Here is a 13,993-nt window from a genome sequence, read left to right as displayed (position 1 = left end):
ACTAGTCAGTTATTTTTCCCCCTGGCAAGTATCACTTGTCTTGCTTTAGCCTTCTCCGATAGGTAAGGCAGAGAGAAACTGACTTTAGTCTAATCACCAACTCTTTTGGTGGTGGTTAGAGCTGAGGCACAGACAGCAGGATGGAGAGGGACACAAGAATTGGCCACCATGGAGGTGTGCTTCATGGTACTCTGAACTCTAGCCAGGAGAGGATGACCTGGGCTTGTCTGGTAGAAGCTTGCTCATATATTCCCATTTACAGGTTCTACACACCCTTCGGGTTGGTAAGATTTCCACACTATCATAAGCTTTATGGTAAAGAAGCTGAAAAGTGAACTCTGCTCTGTTGCTACTTTTCAAGATACACAGGGCACCTAGCAGGCAGAAAATATATTATTTGGTGTGTAACATCAGCTACAGTTAGAAGATAGAGGACTCGGGGCACAAACAATGATTAAGGGAACATAAAAATTTGTTACATTCACTACACACTCTGAATTAGACCTACCTGCAAGATAAACCATCTACCGGGTCTAATATTATGGAAACATTCTTTGTGATTGCTTAGTTACTACATTCTGACAAGTAATAATTTGGTATTCAAGGAATAAAAAAATAGATAAAAACTAGTGTTCAGTTTCTCTGAATATCTTCAGCCTATTTTTTCATGCAAATGAAGCTTTCTAAAAATGTTCACATTACTCATGCTTGTAATGAAATTTACATGTTTATTTGCTCATTTCAAAAATCTAAGGCAAAAGTTATATTTGTAATGTTTACACAGTATATGGATATAAGTATTACCTATGACACCGAGCTATCAGTCTTTTCATTTTATACATTAGTCCAGAAATTGTGAACAAGAATTTGGCTGAAATCAGTGACTCTTTCCCTTTTTAACTTAACTATGAAAGGTCTAATTTGGATATCTCATGAGCTAAATCTTTTTAAAGAATTGCTGGCAATAATGTGCCTTTATTATTCCTTTATTACTCTAAAGTCACCTGTTATTTTCCCAGGTCACCTATTTTATAGAATTTACATGCTATATTAAACATGAGAATATGTGTCTTCATTATAAAAAAGTATATATGGTCATTTTTGTAAAACAGAGAACTTTCAAGAAAATTTCACTAAAGGCATTCCAGATGCTCTTAGATACCCACTAAAAGAAATGGTTCTAGAAAATAAATGCAAAGCTGAAAATAATTTACTCCCGGTGTCAGATAGACCAATATTTTACTCTGACAAACCAGCACAGTGAATTTTGAATAGAACCACAAAACATATGCATGATAAAATTGTGCTCCTCTGTGGCCGTTTCTTTGGAGGCATATAGATCACTGAAAACTCGGGGAAAGCCTCAGAAATAAAATGACTCTTGTCAGTAGTAATGAGTGATGATCGTGTGGGATGGAAGGCTCACAAGGATGTCAGTAGCTTTTGTTATAATTCAGAGAAGCCCCCCAAAATAGCACATAAGATTCTAAACTCTTTAAAGCAGAATTTTCCCCCCACCCCTTGTCCTTCTTTTATTGCAGGATTACAGAGTGAATATCTTTCTTCGTCAGAAATGGAACGATCCTCGCCTTGCATATAGTGAATATCCTGATGACTCTTTAGACCTAGACCCTTCCATGTTGGACTCCATTTGGAAACCTGACCTGTTCTTTGCCAATGAAAAGGGTGCCAACTTTCACGAAGTTACCACAGACAACAAACTGTTAAGAATTTTCAAGAATGGAAATGTTCTTTATTCAATAAGGTGAGTCACAGACTTAAATTCCTGATTTTGGTGGAAAAGTATTGTGTTTTTTTTTTAATTTGCTTTTATTGAGTGTTTTGAAATTTTTGATTAACTGCTTTCATTGTTCCACTTAAATTCCTTTAATGTACTATTTCCAAATATGTCTAATCAACAATAGCAGGCCCAAGTTTTAGATCCAGAAACTGTATGAATAATTCTTATAAATCCGCTTTTTTAACAAGTAGCCCAGGTTATTAATCAGCCAGGTCAGTGAGTGATTTAAGGGCAAGTGAAATGGTAGCCAAATCATACATTGTGATTATATTTTTATGTATGCATCCTCTTGTAATATTTTTAGGTGAAGAAATACAGAGATTTGTTTCTCTGAGATCCATTTCCCATAAATTATTTTTCAACAATACGTATTTCTTTTAGATTTCCTGAGCTTCTCTGACTATCCTTTAGAAAAGATTTTATTTGCATTTTACTTTTTTAGAAGTTAATTCTTAGAAGATTGTGTAGCCTTTTAAAACAAATACCAAAATATAACAATAATTAATACCAAAACACAAACATCATGCTAACATATTATGTTTTTCATATTTTCCTATTTCATGTGAATAAATTTCCTTTTAATACATACATTACTTCCTAAGGGTGACAAGGTGACATCACTCTACTCTAACTGACACTTTTGTCACATTGCTGAAAACTGTCTAATATGTGTTAATATAATCCTGAATAATTCATTGCTACATAAGATATAAAGAAGATTTCAGACTTCATCAGTAATTTATCCCTATGCTCCCAAATGAATAAATGACTTAATGGCAAATCCCAGGTGTAAGCAAGAAAATTTTGAACCTTTTTGGAAAATTACTATTAAAAGTATAAGAATCAAAAGATAGTGGGAAGATGGAACAGACATATGGTCTCTATTCCTTCTGTTAAATATAACTAAGAACCCTACACACAATATATATAACAAACTTAAAAAGACTCCCAATAGTAGCCATAAGAAAAGTAAGGACTTGGAGCCTGAGGAAACAAAGTTATTATAATCCATGGAGTATAATAAAAATCCTAACATTCATGTCATCAGAGTCTCAGATAGAGGAAGGATAGGGTATAAAGCTAAAAATATATTAGAGGAATTAAAGGCTGAAATATTTGTAAATTCTATAATAGGCTTAAAGCTCCAGATCCCAGGTATTGAATGACTCCCAAAGATATTTATACCAAGTCACATTATAGACAAACTTTTGAAAACTAAATACAAATTTTGAAAGCATTTGGAGAGTAACAACATTTTACCTATGGGGGAAAAACTATTAGGCTTTTTCATCAGAAATCATGGAGGCCAGAAAGGACTGACACATTTTTTTAAGTGCTAAAGAAAAGAACTGTCATCCTAGGATCCTGTATTCACTGAAAATATCCATCAAGAATGAAGGGGAAATCATATTTTTAAGTAAAAGAACACTAAGAGAATTTGTCACATGTAGACCTATCTTAAAAGTGTAGCTACAGAAGTATTTCAAACAGAAAGGAAACAATAAAAGAAGAAACATTGGGGGGACAATATAGGGAGAATAAATGGCAATGGGAATAAAAAGAAAAAAGAAAAAGAAGGAACATTGGAACATAGAAGGTAGAAAGAAAACAGTAAGCAAAAATATAAGTAAATACAATGATAGATGTTTCTTCTCATCTTGAGTTTTCTTCATATTTGACAGTTGAAGCAAGAATTATAACATTGATGTAGGTGGGGGGAATGAAAAGCAAAAGATAAGAAAACTTAAAAAAAATAAATGTATGAGCATAAATTAATAAGACAGGTAATATTTAGTGTTGTCTAATACCCTTTTTTGTGGGCATATGACTTGACATTAACTCTTTGGAAATATGTTTTTGTGGTATATAAAAATATAAAATTCATTTATTCTTCAACTCAGCAATTTTACTTCTAGGAATTTACATTACTTATGTGTTTATGTACACATAAGATACATTTACAAAGATGCCCACTTCACCATAGAAATGGCAACAGCAAAAAGGTCCCCTAAATATTCATTAATAAGAACAAAGTAGAACACAATGATAGTCCCATATCATGAAATATTCTGCATGAGATAGATCTAAAGTTATTCATAAGAGAAGGCCTCCAAAATATATTTAAATCCAAGAGAAATGTTTTATGATTATTTGTACTTAAAACATTCTATATATGTAAGCATAACTGTGTATGTAAAAATACACATCTATGTAAATCCATGCAAGAGTTCAAAAGAATGCCCAACAACTGGTAGAAAATAACCAACTATGGAAATAAGTGATTGAATTTGGGTAGGAATAAAGGTGGCTGCAAGAATATATCACCAGATGGCATGAAATAATCATTTTGCAGTTATGATGTCTAGAATATTTTCATCAATAGAATTGAAATATAATGTGTGTGTGTGCTATATGATTATGGATATTTAGTTTTTTATCACATTATTGGAATTGGAAAATGATGCTATCCATTATGACTTGCTCACATTTCTTCTAATATTTTGAAGAAAATTATGGAATAATTCAGAACTGCATTCTTGTCTTTTCAGTATGAATTCAGATGAAACAAGATGATGTCTCCCAGCTCCTAGTTTTTGTTTGCTATATCCTGGCTCACATGATCAAAGACTAAATTTGTTTTTCTATGAGTTGTTTTTGGAAATCTCACAGTACTTTGAAATCTTCAATTGGCAAATAGTTTCTTTGTTAACAAAAGTTGTGTTAGAAAAAAAAATCTCATTCAATTTACAAATGGAGCATCTGTGATGTTTCATGAGAAATCTGGCTTTCCTAGTTGTTTTAAGAAAGAAGCAGAATGTCCTGGCAAACCTGACCTATTTAACTTATCCATTTATCTGTACTTTCTCCTTCAACCCACTAAAAAAAAGAAACTAAATAAGAAATAAAATGGCATTGACACACAGGAGGGTGAAAAGAATGGAAAAGAAGACTGTGACAGATGAATGATGACAACATACTTTAGGAAGCTTGAAAGTGAATGCACTGGGGAAAACTACTTAACAGACAGAGATAGCTGAAATCTAAGCCAAAGTGAGAAAATTCAAAAGGAAGAAATATTACCCTCAAACTTTTAGAAATTTGAGGCAGCGAAGACTTCAGAAAGTAGGTACTAGGCAAGAGATCACAGAAAAAGAATCAACTTAAACTTTGTAGGAACATCAGCAAGCTTTCTATTCCTAATTTTCCTCATCTACTAGTACATCCTTTAGATGAGGGGCTGCCTTTTTGCCTTCTGACCAGAGCAGAAAGCAAGACAGAAAACCTCAGAGAGCTTGTGCCAAGAACTTGACAAGTAGGGACTTCAGGCACAGCTGGGTCTGTCATAAGCATCTTACCAAGAAAATAAGGATTGCAAGGGATACACTAAATGGTGATACCGTTGTCCTCCCTAAAATGCTGAAAACCAGATAGAAACTTTTACTGAGCAGTAGTCAGAAGAATACACCTCTGGAGAAATTAACTTGCCCAACAGAAAAAAATACAGATATTGACATTTGGGGAACCTCCAATGAAAAATGGTGGTCATGTAGTCATCTTACAGATAAGACTATTTATTACTCAATGAACCATCCACTACTAATTGAGCTACAAATAGTTTTTAGTGCTTTGTTCTTATATATAAACAGACATTTGAGGGCATCTTATAATATTAACAAGAATAAAAAAGAAGCAGATATCAGAAGAAACATACAAAGAAAATAAAGATAAAAGAGGAAAGTTAAAGAAACAAAAGGAGATGAATGATTTAAGGGGAAGTGCAGGGAGCAGAAGATACCATAAAAAAAAATCTCTGGACAGATGAGACAACTGGATACATGAAATAAGATACTTCTAGGAAAGGAAAGTGAGTCATTCAGAGCATAATAAGAACAAATAGTGAACCAAAGTGTGTGTGTGGGAGGAAATAGTAGAATACTTGGAATGATGAAGTGAAGAAGTCTCCCAAGACGTAGAAGCAAGATACCAAGAAATAGAAAACAAAGAAATGATTTGAAAAGCAGAACATCAATTCAAGTCCAATATATGATTAGTGGGTGCTGACTGAGGACACAAAACTCCTGGGTTGGAGACAAAGGAATTTATTACTAACTGCCAGCAAGCAACACAAGCATCCCCATGTTTGCCTTATTTGTCCCTTGTTCTCAAGTCTCATTGGAACCATGCAACAGGCCCAGATGAATATAGCACACACCAAGGGTCTGTGTCACAGCTATGAAACATGAGTTTGGGGCTTTTATAGCAAAATACAAGTCAGCCTTCTCTTTCTCCTGGGGAACAACATTATCACATCCCTCAAATTTAGCAGCTGCATCAACAACCCTAAGAAATGACAAAGGTAAAAGAATAGTCAAAGCCTTGTGGTCATGGTACACCTAGCAAGATGTCTCCCAACCCAAGTCAAGCCTCTACAATTTACTAGCTGTGACTTGGAGCAAGTCTCTTGAAAAGAAATTATTTTGTTTCTAATTAAAAGCCAGCTTTATTGAATTGTAACAAACTACAAATATTTAAAGTGTACAATTTGATAAGTTTCAACATGTGTATTACAGTTTCATGAAATCATCAGCACAATCAAGATAGTGGATGTATGTATCATTCTCAAAAGTTTGTTCATGACACTTAAAATCCCTGCCCCTCAAACACTGTCCTACTCCCCCATCTCAGAGCCACCACAGATTTGCTTTTAGTCACTATAGATTAGTTTGTGTGCCTGAAATAATATATGTAAAGCACCCAGCATACTACCTGGCATATAATAGGCATTGAGTTGTTAATTTTATATTTCTAAAAAGAGAACAAAAAACTAAACTGAACAACAACAACAACAAAACAAAACAAAACAAAACAAAAACTAAACCACAAAACCAAAAAAAAAAAAAAAAGGCTTAAATTCTGATATTTTCCAGAATCCTCAAATTAGCCCTATATGGACTCTTGCCATTGTCCTTATAACACTAAATTTAGAAATATTAGAAACTCATAAAAATACTTCTTATTTTCATAAAGAACATAAAATGGATTGACAAAGCATTATTTTAATACTTCAATTAATGGTTGAGATAGACAGCATACTCTAGGGCAGTGCTTGCTCAAAAAAATGGGTAATATGTCAATTTTAATGAGGTCAATTGTCACAGATTATAATCATCCTTTTTAACATTACTACTTCACTAAGCCAAGACTTCTTGGGACAAAATTAAAAACGCCATATCCTGTTTATGTGTCTTGTCCCAGAAAGAGAACTCAGTGTCCTCTCTCACCACAAAGAAGATTCTCATTTCCAAAACAGTAGAATGTGATTAATTACCTTTTGATTTCGTTTTCTTTTGATGTGGTCAGGAAAAATCACAATTTACTTGTAATGTTTTGATGAAGAAATTCAATATCACATCCACCATACTGACACATTTTTTTTCACTCATATGCTGTTAAAGAAGCAATTGTGTCCTGTCTTAAACAAAACAAGTGTCAATAAATAAATGTTTTTCAGGATGTGATTTATGACGAGTTCTAGTGTTTTTCTTTTCCAAATAATTCCTTTCAAGCACTTTTTTTTTTAAAAAAAAAAGAATTATGTAATGTCTCTCATTTTATGCCAGAAAAATAGCCAGGATATGAATTTGACATCACACGCATGGTGAGAGCCTGGAAAAGGTTCTCAGAATTCTATTTACTTCCGTACAAAAGGTCACAGAGTTCATTCTGCAAGCCAAAATTTGGAGCTGGCTGGCCAGTGGGCCTTGGATGTCTGGAAAATTAATGTGCATACACTCAAAACGTACTTGTGCACACACCTCTAATAAACCCTTTCTCAAGACAGAACATCATGTCCAACTGATTTTACAAATGCCTTTTTAAGGGAGAACTTTGCAAATCTACAAAATCATGCTTACAGACTCACTCAACCTAGCTGAGCCAGGAGAAAATTGCTTTTGAATTGTGAACTCTATGAATTACGTTCGTGTGTTATGGCCTCTGACTTGAGTGAACTGTCAAATGACCCTCCTGGGAATCTTAAACATTTAGCAGCGTCACATATCTGTTCATTTATGTCTCTCAGACTATGTTCATTGGATCTCACCAAGAGTATTCACTGTAGAACACACACCATTACAACTTTAATGCATGGTCTGTGTTGTAATGCCATTTTTGAGAATGTGGTTCCATTTGCTAGAGCTGGTAATCACTTTTGTAAAAGCTTACATTTTTATGAGTGATTTAATCCAATCATTTTGTGTCCATCCTATATAATTTGTGGGAGGGTAAGATAGGGAAGGCTGAGAGTGGTAGAAAGTAGTAGTAATCCTTAATTACTAATATTTATTGAGTGTTTGCTGCGTGTAAGCACTTATCTAAGTGCTTTACATGTATTACTAACATATTTATCACACCTCTCCAGATCAGATACTGTCATTTCTTCATGTTAGAGAGGTGAAAACTGAACCATTATAGGGTAAAGTAATCTGCCTATGGTCATAAAGTTTAAGTAAACAACTCTGCCTAGGGCGCTCATCAATATACTGAATTTCATTGGGAATACTTGCAATGAGAGGGGCTGGCCAGAAAGTTCTCAGAAAAGAACTTGCTTTGAATAAACTTGGGTTTGATTAGATCTGGGCGTATTTTTCTCAGGGCCAGGAACTACAAAGTCTTGGTAATCCCTGAAGATATCTTGGTAATAAACTTTTCCAATAAAAAAAAAATAAATTCGAGAGTGACGAATGGTTTGGAATGCCAACATTCAAATACTTTCTGGAAGAGGGAAAGTGCTGGTGTACACCATCCAAGTCACTTGGCCCGAAGCCAAATCAGAAGTTTGTTTGGTGAGCATGGAAAGATGTCACATCTATTCTAGAGGGCTGTTACTTGACCCTGATTAAGACCTGGTGACATGCCCTAGTCCCACAGGGGAAAAGCCCATTCTATCACCTAGAATTGTTAGTTCAGGGTAGGACTTGACAATTCTAGGGAGTAGATTCAGAGTTTATTCCCCTGCTGAATACTGCTGGATATTCGTTTCAACTTCTTTACTGCAGTTACAGAGATGACAGGGAGTTGTCACACAGGATTGCTTCTCTGCACTCCAACTTGCCACGTTTAGAACTCCAATTCCCAGGATATACTTGCCTCCTCAAATATGCTCCATGTGATTTTGGCGAAGTGTGTTCTTTGGCATTTGGTATTCATTTTATCTATCTCACTTTCAAATTTCTTTTTTGGAGGTCTCTTCTGGAAATAAAGACTTCTTTCAGACATCTATAGCCATCTCTAAATGGGAAAAAAAAGATAGATAAATATATGTGATTGGATGTTTAAATATACAGCTCTTTTCCTTCCCCTTCCCCAAATCAGATTTATATATACACTGAGTGGCCAGATTATTATGATCTCTGAATGCATAATAATCTGGCCACTCAGTGTATATCCTATATAATAAAAGGCTAATATGCAAATTGTCCCCTCTACCAGGAGTTCAACCAGCAGGCAGGCCGGCCAACTGCCCATGTCCCCTCCCCCTGGCCAGGCTGGCTGGACCCCACCCATGCATGAATTCATGCACCGGGCCTCTAATATATATATAGAGTGTCCAGATTATTATGCGTTCAGAGATTATAATAATCTGGCCACTCAGTGTAAAGGTACAGCTGTTTCAGGATAAATAACAGCCAACTTGGAACTAATTTTATTTGACTAAACATTAGTCACTACCGACAGCAATTTTGCTTTCCAATTGTACCCTTGAACAATATAACTTTCATAGGGTGTCATAATTTTCTTTTAAGAATAATTGCTTTGAATTTCTTCAGATTGACATTAACACTTTCCTGTCCAATGGATCTCAAGAATTTTCCAATGGATGTGCAAACGTGCATAATGCAACTGGAGAGTTGTAAGTACGAACAACTTACTTTTTCTGAATACTTTAAAAAATATAGTCGATACTAAAGGTTTTTAATGTATTCTGTAGATAATTTATTTTGTAATTGTTGTTGTCAGATATTTACTAAATAAGCATGGTATCTCTCACCAGGTATTGAGAGTCATGATGCCTATCAACACGTGCACTCTATGCTATGATAAGGAAAGAAATGGGGACCTAGGAATAATAGTTTTTAAGCTGGAAAAGCAGTTTTATGTCTCTATACAAATTATCAAAGGTAAAAGGATAATAATCATTAAAACCAAACGATCACTTTTTTACTGAGCACCTGCTATAGACCAAATAGTTTGCATATATTATTTCTCATACCACAAAGATATTGTTATTGTCATGTTTCCAGATGTGAAATGGTCATTCGGAGCAATTGAGCTTTGTGCTCCAGTTCATGAAGGTTGTCACAACAAACCACCTGGCTCCAAAGTCTGTGCTACTCTGAACCATTATGCTGCTTCTCAGCTAACATTTATTCAGAGTATACTCGGCAGGTTTTGTTATATATGTCATCTTGGGGAAAAAGGAATTTTTCACACTTTATCAGAGATGCAGCCAAGCTAACAGACATTTTTTTAAAAATTTCTTCTTTCAAAGTGGATCCAAACACATCACTGATTAATGTCAACACATAGGAAGTGCAGGTCCTTCTGTTTCTCTGAACTTATCTATATATAGTCAACCCTAAGTTAATTGGTATGCATGTTTAATTTTAATGCCATAAAAAATATTATTCAATATTTTTTCTTATGGTACTATGTTATATCTTTTTTTAAAGTTTCATTTTGATCTATTCCTTGAGGAAAATTTAAAGGTGGATCTCCGGGTTTGCAGGCCTCAGAGGCAAGGCTTGTAGTGTGGTGGAGCTGTCACTAGATGGCGTGCCTACTTCATGGGGGAATGAGGTCACCCTCTACATTGGGTTCTCTCTTTTTTTTAATATATACATTTATTGTTGACAGTATTACAGATGTCTCCCTCTTTCTCCCCCTTTACTCCCTTCCACCCAGCCCCTACCCACCCACCCCATCAGGTCTTCACTACCCTATTGTCCATGTCCATGGGCTATGCATATAAGTAAATAAGTTCTTTGGTTTATCTCTCCTTGTCCCTCCACCCCCTCATTGAGGTATGTCAGTCTGTTCCATGCCTCCATGCTTTGGGTCTTATTTTGTTGGTCAATTCATTTTGTTCATTATATTCCACAAATAAGTGACGTCATGTGATATTTATCTTTCTCGGATAGGCTTATTTCACTTAGCATAATAGTCTCCAGGTCCATCGATGCTGTTGGGTTCTCTTAACGTAAAGAAGTGAAAATAGCTATTTCTCTGATAATAATACCTTTCTTGTTAAACTTGAATGCATTAACTTTATAAGTAGTTCTTAAATATTAAGCATACTCATGGATAAGGTTCTAAATTAGATTAAAATAAAATAATCAAGTTTTAGTTGGGGGAGCTATTTAGCAATAAAAATGGCGAGGAACAACAAAAGATTCCCAGCAATGTAGATTTTTTAAAATCTATATTATAAAGGAATTTTGAAGATAGGCTGATTCTGTATCTTGGTTGCAAAATTAGGTGTATGGGAAGATATTGAGATAAAAATCACATGCAAAATAGTCTAAGGCAAACCGATGCCCTAATTACTAAACCAGAGATGCTGGATGTTACCCAATAGGTAGTGAGGAGCAGGCCAAGATTTAGGAGCAAGAACATGATTTGGTCAATATTATGCTCTTAAAGATTCTTTCATCCAAATGAACCAAGGTTACTTAAGAAAATGTCATATGGCAGTTTTATTTTTAAATTTTTAGGAAATTCCATACTGTTTTTCACAGTGGCTGCACCAATCTGCATTCCCAGTGGGATCAGGCCTAAACAGGCAGTCAGACATCCCTCGAGGGGTCCCAGATTGGAGAGGGTGCAGGCTGGGCTGAGGGGCACACCCCCCCTTTGCACGAATTTTATGCACTGGGCCTCTAGTATTATAATAACTATGTACGATGCCAGGTGGGTACTGGAAATATCAGGAGGAATATTTTGTAAAATATATGAATTTCTAACCATTATGTTATATACCTGAAACTACTATGAAATAATATTGAATGTAAACTGTAATTAAAATATTTTTTAAAAAATAAAAAGTTTCATAATACTTCAACCAAAAATAATAAAAATAGGGTCAAAGCAGAATGATGTAGAAGGTAGAAACATTAGAGGTTGATACTGTAGGGGAGGCAAAATTTTATCTTTACCCTCTTAAACATTTTTGGCTGAGCCTGAAAATTAAACAGATAAAACAGACTAACAGGAGAAAAAGATACACATTTATTTACCACTAGTGGCCTGGTGCACAAAATTCGTGCACAGGGGGGGGGGGGGTTGTCCTTCAGCCCGGCCTGCACCCTCTCCAATCTGGGAACTCTCGGGGATGTCCGACTGCCAATTTAGACTTGATCCCGCTCACAATCTGGGACCGCTGGCTCCTAACTGCTCACCTGCCTGCCTGCCTGATCTCCCCTAACCACTCTGCCTGCTGGCCTGCTCACCCCCAACTGATCCCCCTGCCAGCCTGCTCACTCCTAACTGCCCCCCAATGCCAGCCTGCTTGCCCCTAAATGGCCCCCCCACCGGCCTGATCACCCCAAACTGCCCTCCCCTCCTGGTCTGATCACCCCTAACCACCTCTGCCTCGGCCCCACCACCATGGCTTTGTCCGGAAGAATGTAAGGAAGGGCTCCTGGAAGATCTCCCAGTCTAATTAGCATATTACCTTTTTTTAGTATAGATATGTTTTATGTAACATGGGATCCCTCATAAAGAAATAAAGACTCAAAGAAGTGGCAAAACCTAAATGCTTTCATACTAGGTTGAACAAAGAGAGGCAATTGTGGAAAAGTAACTAAACTGTGTGCGAGGCTAATAGAAGATAAGAGTTATTTTAACAAGTTCTGTATGCACACAGTTCTATTGACTTTGATTCCTGTTGAAGAATGTTTCTTTTTTCTTGGTCCAAAGAGCACATCTTTCACCTGGTAGTTTTTAGCTCCTATTCTCAGGAAGAAAGGGGGAGATTAGAATGCCCTCCTTGCACCTGCTATTTCTCAAGTGCCTTTATCTCAAATACTCCTTATGCTAGTGTGGCATATTTTGGGGTGGCATATTTTGCTACCCTTCATTCACTCCCATACAAAGTCGATGTAAAGGCTCTGGACCCTGATGAGTCAGAGCTAAAGCACTTATATAAGTAGAATCATATTGGAACTATTGACAAAGAAAGAAAACGTAAGATGAAGAAGTAAATACTGAAGGGAATATTGATAACTCTAAATCTTAATATATCTGAGGGTTTGGGAAATTTAGCTATAAAGCCAAAGGGAAGATTTAGAACTGGGGATATACTATTCGAAGCCATATGGAAAGTGATTCAAATAAGAAGATGAAATTTCTGAAGGATAAAATATAGAGAGGAAAACAGACACATCAAGAACAGATCCATAAGAAATGTCTATATTTAGAGGGTGTTGGAAGGAATTTCAGCTAAAGGGCCATCATAGGTGGCAAATTCAAATTAATAGCATTTCATCTCAAAAGAGAAGAGAATGTGGAGATCTGTTTAACAGTATCAAATGCTGTGAAATGTTTTTTAAAAGGTTATTGAAAAGAGGACAACATAGGAAATATAGTCAATAATGTTGTATACTAAACTCATTGGAGTATCACTTCATAAGTAATATAAATGTCTAACTACTATGTTGTCCACCTGAAACTGACATAATATTGGATGTCAAATGTAACTGAAAAATAAAATTAAAAAAAGAAAAAAATCCTCGTTATTGATGACAGAGACAAATGTGATTCAAATGATTAGGGTCAAATCTGGATTTCAAAAAATTAAAAAAGTGCATGATGAGAAAGTGAGAGCAGTGAGTAAAATCTGTTATTTGTGAAAGTTAGTTATTAAAAAAATGAGAGAGAAAACAGCACCTGAGAGATAGCTGGGTCTCTGGACTTTTTTTTTTTAGAGTAAGGAAAGGGCTAATTTGCAGGACACAGTGGTGACATAACATGACCTTTCATTGTTTCTCCTTTCCCAAAACACTTCCAAATTAATCAAAAACTCAACTAGGGAAAACAGAGTCTCTTGCTCCCTTCCCCTTGCTTCTTAATTCCTTTATCAGGAATGAGTAGATTGTCTCAAGTGCCCCTTTCATATTTCAGTCATTAGCACTT

General features: G+C 35.6%; 1 protein-coding gene across 2 annotated transcripts in view; it reads left to right on the top strand.

Annotated features, from left to right (window-relative positions):
- The window catches only part of GLRA3 (glycine receptor alpha 3), a gene marked incomplete at its 3' end in the record, with an annotated part of 150,957 nt that overhangs the window by 76,092 nt on the left and 60,872 nt on the right, over positions 1–13,993 (top strand). For both annotated transcript variants that reach the window (XM_080672708.1, XM_080672707.1), the window contains exons 4-5: positions 1,542–1,765; positions 9,631–9,713. In XM_080672708.1, coding sequence (XP_080528834.1) covers positions 1,542–1,765; positions 9,631–9,713 — 307 coding nt within the window. The remainder of the gene's footprint in view (positions 1–1,541; positions 1,766–9,630; positions 9,714–13,993) is intronic.

Source organism: Plecotus auritus, assembly GCF_963455305.1.
Source record: "Plecotus auritus genome assembly, chromosome: 6".
Classification (NCBI taxonomy): Eukaryota; Metazoa; Chordata; class Mammalia; order Chiroptera; family Vespertilionidae; genus Plecotus; species Plecotus auritus.
The sequence above is the reverse complement of the archived record's forward strand: the minus strand, read 5'-3'. Positions and strand labels throughout refer to the sequence as shown.